This window comes from Microtus ochrogaster, unplaced genomic scaffold (assembly GCF_000317375.1).
Source record: "Microtus ochrogaster isolate Prairie Vole_2 unplaced genomic scaffold, MicOch1.0 UNK54, whole genome shotgun sequence".
Taxonomy (NCBI): Eukaryota; Metazoa; Chordata; class Mammalia; order Rodentia; family Cricetidae; genus Microtus; species Microtus ochrogaster.
The window spans coordinates 2,221,327-2,232,167 of record NW_004949152.1 but is presented as its reverse complement, the minus strand read 5'-3'; the positions used below and the strand labels follow the sequence as shown (position 1 = coordinate 2,232,167).

General features: G+C 35.0%; 1 protein-coding gene across 10 annotated transcripts in view; it reads left to right on the top strand.

The window, feature by feature from the left end:
• Chd9 (chromodomain helicase DNA binding protein 9) overlaps window positions 1-10,841 on the top strand; it is a 234,087-nt gene that overhangs the window by 141,027 nt on the left and 82,219 nt on the right. For 9 of the 10 annotated variants that reach the window (XM_026777294.1, XM_013354625.2, XM_026777295.1 and 6 more), the window contains 4 exons: window positions 5,579-5,690; window positions 9,531-9,677; window positions 10,072-10,140; window positions 10,219-10,274. In XM_026777294.1, the coding sequence (XP_026633095.1) occupies window positions 5,579-5,690; window positions 9,531-9,677; window positions 10,072-10,140; window positions 10,219-10,274 (384 nt within the window). Of the gene's footprint in view, window positions 1-5,578; window positions 5,691-6,439; window positions 6,498-9,530; window positions 9,678-10,071; window positions 10,141-10,218; window positions 10,275-10,841 lie in introns of those variants that run through there. The other variant, XM_026777296.1, reaches the window with a different exon arrangement.

Sequence of the window (10,841 nt, the reverse complement as noted above, 5' to 3'; positions counted from 1 at the left end):
GAGAGAGACACACACACACACACAGAGAGAGAGAGAGAGAGAGAGAGAGAGAGAGAGAGAGACAGAGAGACAGAGAGACAGAGAGACAGAGACTGACTTAAAATTAATTATAAATGCATAAATGTTTGACCCCCCTCGCTCAGGCTTATTATTAACTAGCTTTTACAACTTAAATTAACCCATTTCAATTAATCTGTGTGTTCACCTGTGGTTCACTTGTGGTTCATGGTTTTTACCTCTCCTATATGTCCTGCTACCCAGTATCCTTAATCTGGTTTTCCAGTTGAATCTTATCCTGTCAACTATTGGTCAGTGAGCTTCTTTATTAAACCAGTCAACAGCAACATGTAGTTACACAGTGTAATGGAATATTCCACCGTTAACTAATCCACTAGCTTCATTTTCAATACTGTTTTTCTTTTTTCCTCTGTTTTAACTGCCACTCTAAGTGTCTTGCTATGTAGTCAGAGTTGCTTCACATTCTAATTCCTCCTGTCTCTGTAGTGTTCCATGTAAGTAATCATGGTTTTAAATCTTCAAATATATATATATATATATATATATATATATGCTTCTACCTACAATTAAGATAATCAAAAATTATTTCAAATATCAGAATAACTTTTTTATCATGAAACTGTCTTTTTTTGGGGGGGAACTGTCATTTGTAAACAGAGAAGACATGTAAAAATTTAGGACTTAAGCTTAGTAAACTACTAGATCTGAAATATATGCTACCACATTAGGGTATGTATGCCTGCAAGCCAAAGATGGCATCAGATTGTGAGCTGCCATGTGGGTGCTGGGAAATGAACCCAGGTTCTTTGAAAGAACAACCAGAGCACTTAACCACTGAGCCATCTCTCTGGCTCCTTATAGTCATTTATAATTTTAAAAAATGATTAAATGTCTGTCTTTGTCCAAGGTTGCTTGTTTGTTTGAGACAGGGTCTCATATGTAGGCCTGGCTGGTCTGAAACTCAACATATAAACCAGGCTTGCCTCTCACTCAGGGAGATCTGCTTGCCTTTTGCCTCCCAAGTGCTGGGATTATAGGCATGCATCACCATATCTGGCTCAGAATGGTGTCTAGAGAATCAGGAAATATAAGATGTAAGAGTCTGCTGCTAACGTATTATTTTGTAGCAAATATGTTATTTAATAATGTTTCACATTTATTGTGTGTACATACGTATGTGTGTGAGTGCATATGTGCCATAGCATGTGTGTGGAGATCAGAGGACAATTTGAGAGATTCAGTTCTGTCCTTCCACTGGGTGGCTCCTAAGGATTAAACCCAGGTTGTTAGACCTGTCAGCAAGTGGTCTTCATCTTGCCAGCTCACATTTTTTTTCAAATAAATAGAAGTACACTTAATGATAAAAAGTGCCATAAATATATCAATCAATACATTTTTACAACCGTCATAGAGAATTATATTCTGTGTCTGATCACAGTGCTGTGCAGAACAAACAGTAGCTGGCTTACACCAGTACCACAAGTGCATGTCAGTATGCAAGAGGAATACTTCAGCTTCTCTGTAATCTTAGAAGACCATTGATGGCTGAAATGTTACATGGTTTGTGACTAGATAAATTTAGGTTGGACGACAGTTTGAAGAAGACAAAAGCTTAAAGAGTAGGTAGAGGAAAACTCACAGAGATTCGTTTGTCTCTGTGTCCCAAGAGCTGGGATTAAAGGCATATGCCACAACCACCTGTGAGGAGGGCCTTTTTTTTAATTAATTAATTTTATTTTATATGTATGTGTGTTTTTCTCACCATGTGTGTCTGTGTATCATGTACATTCTGAAACTAGAGTTATGGGTATTTATGAGCTGCCATGTGAGTGCTAGGAATTGTACCGAGATCTTACAAGTGCTCTTAAACACTGACCGTCCACCTGCCTCTGCCTCTCAAGTGCTGGGACTAAAGGAAAGTGCCACTGCCATCCAGCTGGCTCTTGTATTTTAAAGGTTGTTTGCTGCTACAGATTGTAGTACTTCAGGCTTTAGAGTGGGTAATATTTGATTTTTGGCTATTAAGTTTTTAAATTTTACTTATTTTGTATGGGTGGAGAATACAAGGGTGCCATGGTGTACAAGTGAATTTTATAGGACAATTTGGGAAATTGTTCCTTCATTCCACCATGTGGTCTTGCGCATTGAACTCAAGCCGTCTGTGAGCAAGAAGCCTTCCTCATTGAACCATGTTGCTAGTCTGTCTCTATTTTTTCCTTTATTTTTATTGTGTGTATATGGGTGTATGTGGGCATACCACGTACAGAAAAGGATATCAGTTTTCCTGGGACTGGATTTATAGACAATTGTGAGCTGCCATAGTGGATGCTGGTAATTGATTCCAGGTCTTTTAGCAACTGAACTATTTCTCTGGCCTTCCCCACTCCCAATTCTCTATTCTTAATCTACAGTATTTTGAACAAATTACTTATCTTTCTAAGTTCATTTTGGTCTCTTTATACTCCTTGCTTGTGTATCTGAGCATCAAATAAAAGAGAACATTTAAAGTTAGCAAAGAAGCTAACCCACAGCCCTGAGTAAGTGGAAGCCGTGAATATAAACCTTAGTTCTACGAATTGAGGTTATTTTGGATTGAGAAATGAAAATGAAATGACATTGAAACTGTAAAGGAGGAGAAGACCCAGATGATGTCACAACAGATAGTAAATATGGCTTTTAGGCAGCTTTGTGTTTTAGGAGGGAAAACAGAAAGAAAAATGCCTAAGGGAAGAAATAAGCAATGAAAGTGGCAAGACGGAAGAAGTATAACTATGGATGGTTCCTTCATTTTGTTCAGATTATTCTTTATCTCCTTTACTTTTCTGGCTCCAAAAAGTAACTATACTTTTCCTCTTGTTTACTTTTTTTCTCTCATATTCACAAGAATGCTAGTTAGAAGACAAGTAAGAATTAACATTGTCTTGTTGAACATGTCAAATCAGAGGGCAAAAAGCCATCTACAAATTTTTGTTATGACACATCTTTGACTGAGACTATCTTATCAGTTTTACACCCATAATAAAAGATTATTCTTTTTTGTTTGTTTTTGAGACAGGGTTTCGCTGTGGCTTTGGAGCCTGTCCTGGACCTAGCTCTGTAGACCAGGGTGGTCTCGAACTCACAGAGATCCTCCTGCCTCTGCCTCCCGAGTGCTGGGATTAAAGGCATGTGCCACCATCGCCCGGCTAAAAGATTATTCTTTCTTCACTCTTCATTCACGATGCTGTGGCCCTAGATTGTTGTCTGCTCTATATGAACAGTCGTGTCTCTATATGAACAGTCGTGTCTCTGGCTTGCACTTCTCTCCTTCTGGTCACAGTACTCCCTTCTTTAAAAATTCCTATTCCATCCAAAAAACAAAAAAATCCTATCCGTTAATATTTTTTTAAAATTCACTCAGATATATTTCAGGCCCTATTCTTTAGGTAGTGTCTTATTCTATAGAACATAAAAGCTGATTTGAACTTCAAAATGTTAGTCTTTGCTGTCATTACAAGGCCTGCTGTGATCCACACTGTATAGTTGTCCTGCCCTCACTTTCTCTTTCCTTGTGTTCTACTCATTATTCCTGCTGTACATTTTCCTCGCTTTCTGTGCATCTTCCTGTCTGGGATGCACCATTGCCTCCTCATTGCCTGCTAACTTCTTTGTGTCATCGAGCCAACACCTCAAAGTCTATCTTTTCTCTAGTGCCTCCTCTATTATTCCATAAACGTAAATAGTCACACTGAATTCTCTGCTTACCTCCATTGTAGCATTTTTGTCATGGCCCCCGTGCCACTATGATGCTGTAAGGTTAAACTGTCATTTTGCAACTGATATAATTTGTAGTTTCTTTATTTTATTTTTTAATTAATTAATTAATTTATTAAAGATTTCTGCCTCCTCCCTGCCACCGCCTCCCATTACCCTCCCCCTCCCCTGATCAATTCCCCCTCCCTCATCAGTTCAAAGAGCAATCAGGGTTCCCTGATGTGTGGGAAGTCCAAGGACCACCCACCTCCATCCAGGTCTAGTAAGGTGAGCATCCAAACTGCCTAGGCTCTAATTTGTAGTTTCTATTAGCTTACTATTACTATTTGTTAAGATTATGTTGTGAAGCCGGGCGACGGTGGCGCACGCCTATAATCCCAGCACTCGGGAGGCAGAGGCAGGCGGATCTCTGTGAGTTCGAGGCCAGCCTGGTCTACAGAGCAAGTTCCAGGACAGGCTCCAAAGCCACAGAGAAACCCTGTCTCGAAAATCCAAAAAAAAAAAAAAAAAAATTATGTTGTGAGTGAATATTTTAGCTTTCCATAGTTGGGACAAAGCATCTGTGACTTTAAAAAAAAAAAAACCAAAAACTCTTGAAATGATAGATTAGTTTTGTCTCATGGGTTCCACGGTTTCAGTTCATAGGCACTGGCTGTTGTTGTGGACCAGTGAAGGGGCGGAACATCTTAGCTGGGAGCATGTGGGAGAGGAATCTACTCATGTCAGATGAGAGGCAGATGCAGAGGACAGAGGGAGCCCGGGTTCCAAGGAACACCCTTAGTGATAAACACCACCTCATCTTAGTAGCGCCATCAGCTGAGGACCAAACCTTTAATATAACATTTTTGGGACTTTTTAAAATTCAAACCATAAAACAAATATTGTCACTTACTTAACAGTAAGGGAGGCAACTATTATACTTTCTTTGTCTTGTACACAGAAAAGACAAGAGATCAGGTAATTTGCTCAATGTTGAGGGTCCAAGTTGCTGAATCTATGATCTTATGTTTATAACTTCCAAAATTGGTAAATAATTGTTAAGGATTTGGATCTATTTGATGCACCATATATGGAAATATTGAAGGAGTTTTTAGTTTTAGAAATAGAGATATCTAAAGGAGAATTTTGCTGTTTAGTAACATTATTTATGATTAATATGGTACTTTAGTAATGGCGCTATTGAGACAGATAATGAAATCTAGAATCCTGGTACTTATCTTGCAAGAAAACAGATTTAGTTTAAAGATGTATATTTGGTATGTGTGTAATATTAAATGTAAAGCCAGAAAGTTATACTGACACATACTATATGAATTGTGTAATATATCTTAATCCTAGGTGCATATGGTATAGGTTTGATAAGCTCTGACATAACATTAAAATGTTAGCAAATAGTTGGATGTCAGATTGTCTGCAGTACGGGAGACATTACTGTGGTTAGCAAGAAGCAAAGGCTTTTAGGGAGGATGGTATTCAAGTGCAATGTGTAGTCTCTCCCTAGGCAGGAAGTAGAGTCCCCATTTCTGAATCTGCATAATAATAAATTCTTTTTATTGTTATTCTGTGACTTGAAATTTTCCCATGAAAGTACATTCAGAGCCTAAGAAGCCATGGTAGGGCTTGACTTCTTCCCTGTGTTATAAGCAATTATAAGAGTATGTTTTTAAAATATCTATATGGATTTCAGCTTAATTAACATATTTGGTTAGACATGTACAATATAAAATTATGTTTATCATGGAAACCTTAGTCACCAGAAATGGAAAAGACAGAGTTCTGAATGCTAATTTCTTTCTTTTTGAAACAGCAAACTCATTATTACATTGGGTAAGAAACAGAAAAGAGAGAATGAGTCTTCCGATGAGCCCTCTGATGCGGAGCAGGTGTCCCAGCACACGTGCAAAGACCAGCACTCTCAAGTGAGTATGGATTTCTAGTCTGAGAAATGGAACACTGTTAGAATTATTTAGGGAGCATAATATTGCCTCTTGGATATTTATACTCTAGTTAAGTGATAGTACTATAATTTATTTTATAGTAAATCTTGTAGGATAGCATTATTCCAATATACTTCTAGAATATTACCATATAATATTAGATGTGGGAGGAAATTTATCTGCCTTCCTTAAGTCCCTCATTTTTCAGTAGCGAAACTGAAAGTCTGAGAGGTTAAATACCATAAGTCCTGGATGACTTTTAATATAAAGCAGTATCCAGTGGAATCCTGGACCTACAGAGTCCTTTGAATGAAATTAATGTTAGAGATAGTAATTTTAAAAATAATACAAATCACAGAACAAATGGATTGACTCATTCCTAGAGTCAATACTTTTTGTCTGCTCGTGTTGAAGAAAAGATAACCTATGATACTAAAAATCCTAACAGACATAAATATTGTGCATCTTGCCTTTAAAACATAGGTAGATATCAAAATAATCCTATGGGGATATACAAATAGATAGATAGATAGATAGATAGATAGATAGATAGATAGATAGATAGATAGATAGATAGATAGATAGATACATCTGTAGTGAAGGTCATAATAATTCAGGCCACCCTCTGCTTTCTAATACTTAAAATACTACTGTAGGCCGTAGGGGTGGTGGCAATTGTTGAATTATGGGGCCAGAAAGCCCCTGAATGGCCTTTCTTCTTCCTTATGCAGCTTCTTATCCAATGGGAGAGTAGTGGCTCAAGGCTCCTGGGCTGCTGCAAGAGTTGAGGTAAGGGCAGTGATCAAAGCTCCTAATATGTGGCCTGGCCTTTTCTTCATATGCTATCCTTAACTTAGGTAAACTTATACTTAACTTATTCAGTATCAGAATTTTTAATTTAATTTTTACTAGAAAAATGGTGGCCATCTTTTCCAGTTTGTAGTTTACCAAACAGTGAAACAGTAGTATAGTTCTTTGTAAACATATCTTCCTCTTTTCACTGTAGTGTTAGGTTGCTTTGACAAGTGTGTTTCTTTAACAAAATAAAAAGAGAACATATATTTTCTAATAAGTATAAATCTTTATTATGATATATTTGGTTGTGTCGTTTTACAAATGAAGAAATAGCTTTCAGTGACAACAGTGGATTGTCAAGATGGACTCTTAAAGTTGAATTAAATTCTAGAGACAGAGAAATCTAGAATCATGAATGTGATGTTTAATTTTATATCTTTAATTTTGATAGAGTACTTTAGTAGTTAGACTAAATTTAGAGACCTTATGTTTTTATAAATACCCCTGCAGCATATTATGATAAATATTTATGGGGATCTAATTCTAGCATAACAAAGTATTAGTTACTTAAAAACATAAATCCTGTGCTTTCTCTATTCATCTTTGTTAGTGCAGTGAGCTAATCTGCAAAGCCTTTCATATAGGAGGAGAAAAGCTAGAAATAAACTAGGAGAGAGAACATGTTACTCTTTTAAAAAACATGGAGATATTTTTGATAATTATAAAAGTTAGGAATTCTTTGACTTTACCTAAAATATGCTGCTCTATACTTCATCTAATATGATTTAGGATGAGATCATCCATAGGCTTCTATCCACAGACTTTCAAATCAATTAATTAGGCTGATAAACTCTTCATAAGATGATGAAAGAACCGTTTGTTATAAGTAACCCTCATTTTATCTTGCAAAGTTATCTGTACATTTTTGTGAGTGTAAAGGAAATTTTCACACCATTTATTTGCTTCTTACTAAAGATCAGTGGGCGTTTCAGAGTACCAATAAGTAGCCAAGTAACCAGAAAGGAAACTGTAAGATAGTTGAAAATATGTCATAAGATCTTACAAAAATTGAATGACTCTCAAGCTTAATTATTTAGAAATCATGTGTAGTGAAACTTTGATAATTCACGTATGTTTTATTATAATAAATGCAAGTTGAGTACTAATTTGAACTATTTTGAACATTAAGATCTTTATGATGGTTGTAATAGAATTCTAAACATACATTTAGCCTAAGTAAGTTTATAGAACTTTTCCTCTAGGGAACAATGAAAACTTCATGTGTTTTTCAAATTAGTATGTGAAAAAAGTAGATTTCTTGTAGTCTTTTTATTATGGTTATATATTACCTTTCTGTCTCTTCTATTAACAAAGTATCGCTTTGATGTTAGAAAATGTAAATGTGAGGCCAGGCATGGTGGAGCACACCTCCAATCCCCGAACATGGGAGGCAGCACCAGAGGATCTCTGTGTGATGCCATCCTGGTCTAAAGAGCGAGTTCCAAGACAGACAGGGCTACATGAGAAACCCTGTTTTTAAAACAAAGAAACAAAATCTACAAATGTATTTATGTCCAACAAAAAGGCTGGGAGTTGTTGACTTAGTCATAAAGTTTTGCCTCACACCGGCTTGATTTTCAGTAGAACCCTTTCCCCACCAATGGACAGTATAAGCAGATGATGTCCCATCCAGACAAAAGGCATGGAATTTGGCTACCCACATATTGCCTTTCTTTTCTTTTCTTTTTTCTTTTCTTTTCTTTTCTTTTCTTTTCTTTCTTTTTTTTTTTGCGGTATTGCTCATCTCAAAAGACAAAGAGGCATGATTTTACAAAGCTATAACCACTGAAAACTTAGTACAATAAAAACTCTTACTGCTATACAGATTCAGCTGATTCTGTTAGAGTTAGTTTTGTTATGGTTGTGAAAATAATGAAAAAGTTCTCACACAGATATATTGAAGAAACCATATGTAAAGTATATGGGCTATTTTCTAGCTCCACTTTTCAGTAATGTCAGGAAAATTACTGTGCATAAAAGGAAATGGAACAGGAAAAGCAAGAAGGATTGGATTCATCAGTAGACTGCTGATGCCCAGTGGACTAGTTGGTTGGGATCCCTCCACCCCCAAAGTTCATGGAAATACAACCTGAAACAAACCTGGGCTTTGTTTTTTGTTTTTTTTTTTTTAAGTGAAAATGTCAAAAGTTGTGTAACTTTGTTTTGAAAAATTCTCCTTTAATTATAAACTGTCAAAACTGATATTAGATAATTAGGGAGTTTGTTCTGATTTAAAATTAGACTATTAAAAAGACTTGCTACTACAAGTACTACCTTTAAAAAGACTTCTAATGTATGATTTTCCTTTTTTAAATATAAAGAAACTAGTAAAGCTAGTTAAACAATTAGTACTTCATTTAAAATTAATTAAACAGAATCATTTTATATATTTAATCTAAAACATTTTATTTTCTGTCTTAAATATTTTCACTGCTTTAGAGAACTTAATTTCTTCTGTGTTTTTGCCCCAAATATTTAACAAATAACCATTCAATACAACTTTTAGGTTTGGGGCAAATGAATAAAATTATTTGTAGTTTAAAATGTATATTGTTTAAGGAGTAAATTAATAACAAAATAAGTTAGCCTTTTATTTTTGTAATTGTTTCTAAAGAAAACTAATCTACCAATAAAGATATTACTGATAGAACACTGTCTTTCCAAGCTGTGAACTAGTTCAAAATAAAAATAGATATTTGTTTTCTTAACTTATAAAGGAAAATAAACAAAGGTGTCACTAAACATTTATATTTGAAATTATGGGAGGGAATGCTTTTGGGAGAGTGTGAACTCGTGGCCATGGACATGTTATCGCCTTTAGTCAGAAAAAGACAAAGTGAGGAATGTTACATATATTTTTGATTTTTTTTCTAAGAAATCACCAACATAAAGAGTAATATTCTTTGTATCTCTGCATAAGATTTTAAAAATAATTTATATAAATCATATCTTTATGATTCATTACAGAAAAGAAGATCAAATCGACAAATTAAGAGAAAAAAATATGCAGAAGATGCAGAGGGAAAACAGTCTGAAGAGGAGGTCAAAGGCGCTGTAAAGACAAAAAAGAATTCAGCTCCTCTGCCTGGTGAACAGCCTTTGCAGTTGTTTGTGGTAAGACTGCAGTTTAAATTACCACACCAGGAATTCATGCTGCCCTGTCTAAAATATTACCACATAGTCTTTACTTCTAGTTTTTATTTTTCTTGTATATATTATGAACCTAACATTTAGCTACTGTCTGTTTAAGTTGAAACCTATATACCTGAATTTCCTCAGTGGTACTGTGGAAATGGTGATAGTGGAGGGGTTGGAGATGGAGGTCAGTGCGGTTCCTAAAATGATAATACTGATGATGACAAGGGCAGTAATGATAGGGCTTCTTTTCTTTTTTATTTTTTCTCACTAACATTTCACATAGTGCTCAATCTTAGTGCTACACTGGTATTTGTTAAATGATGATTATTTTTTGAGAATATATTCTGTCATGTATTTTTCCTCCTTATAGGAAAATCCAAGTGAAGAAGATGCTGCAATTGTAGACAAAATACTATCTTCTAGAGTTGTAAAAAAGGAAGTAAGTAATGGCACAATATGCTTTATACTTATATTTTGTGTCCTGTTTGAATCACAGTTGTTAATTTTAATTTTTTAGATATCACCTGGAGTTATGCTTGATATAGAAGAATTTTTTGTGAAATACAAAAATTAGTAAGTATTTGAATTAAAAATTATGAAATGGTGTTTAGTCAAATATAAATTACTTAATTTGTAAGTATAATGAGTTACAATTAATAAATTTTCATTTTATCTGCATTTTAATGAAAATGTTTATTACTTATAAGAACCAGTCCTTAAAAACTATAAAGGCTGTATTTGAAAACCTCTTATGGCCAGATGTAGTAACAAATATCTTTTAATTCCAGCACTTGGGAGTCAGATATCTGAGTTCAAGGCCAACTTGGTCTTATAGTACTAGGCCCAGAATAGCCAGGGCTACACAGAGAAACCCTGCTTCTAAAAACAAAAGAAACCAAAAAAAATCCAAAAAATAAAAAATCAACAAACAAAAACCTTTTCTTGTCTAGAGTGATTTTTTTTTGAAATTATATCAAAACACAAGAATCTTTAAAATATGATTTTATAAATTATAGGTATTTATCTCTTTTCTGTTTCGAGCCTTTAAGGTTTTATTGTGGGTTTTTTTTTTTGTTTGTTTGTTTTTGTTTTTCGAGACAGGGTTTCTCTGTGGTTTTGGAGCCTGTCCTGGAACTAGCT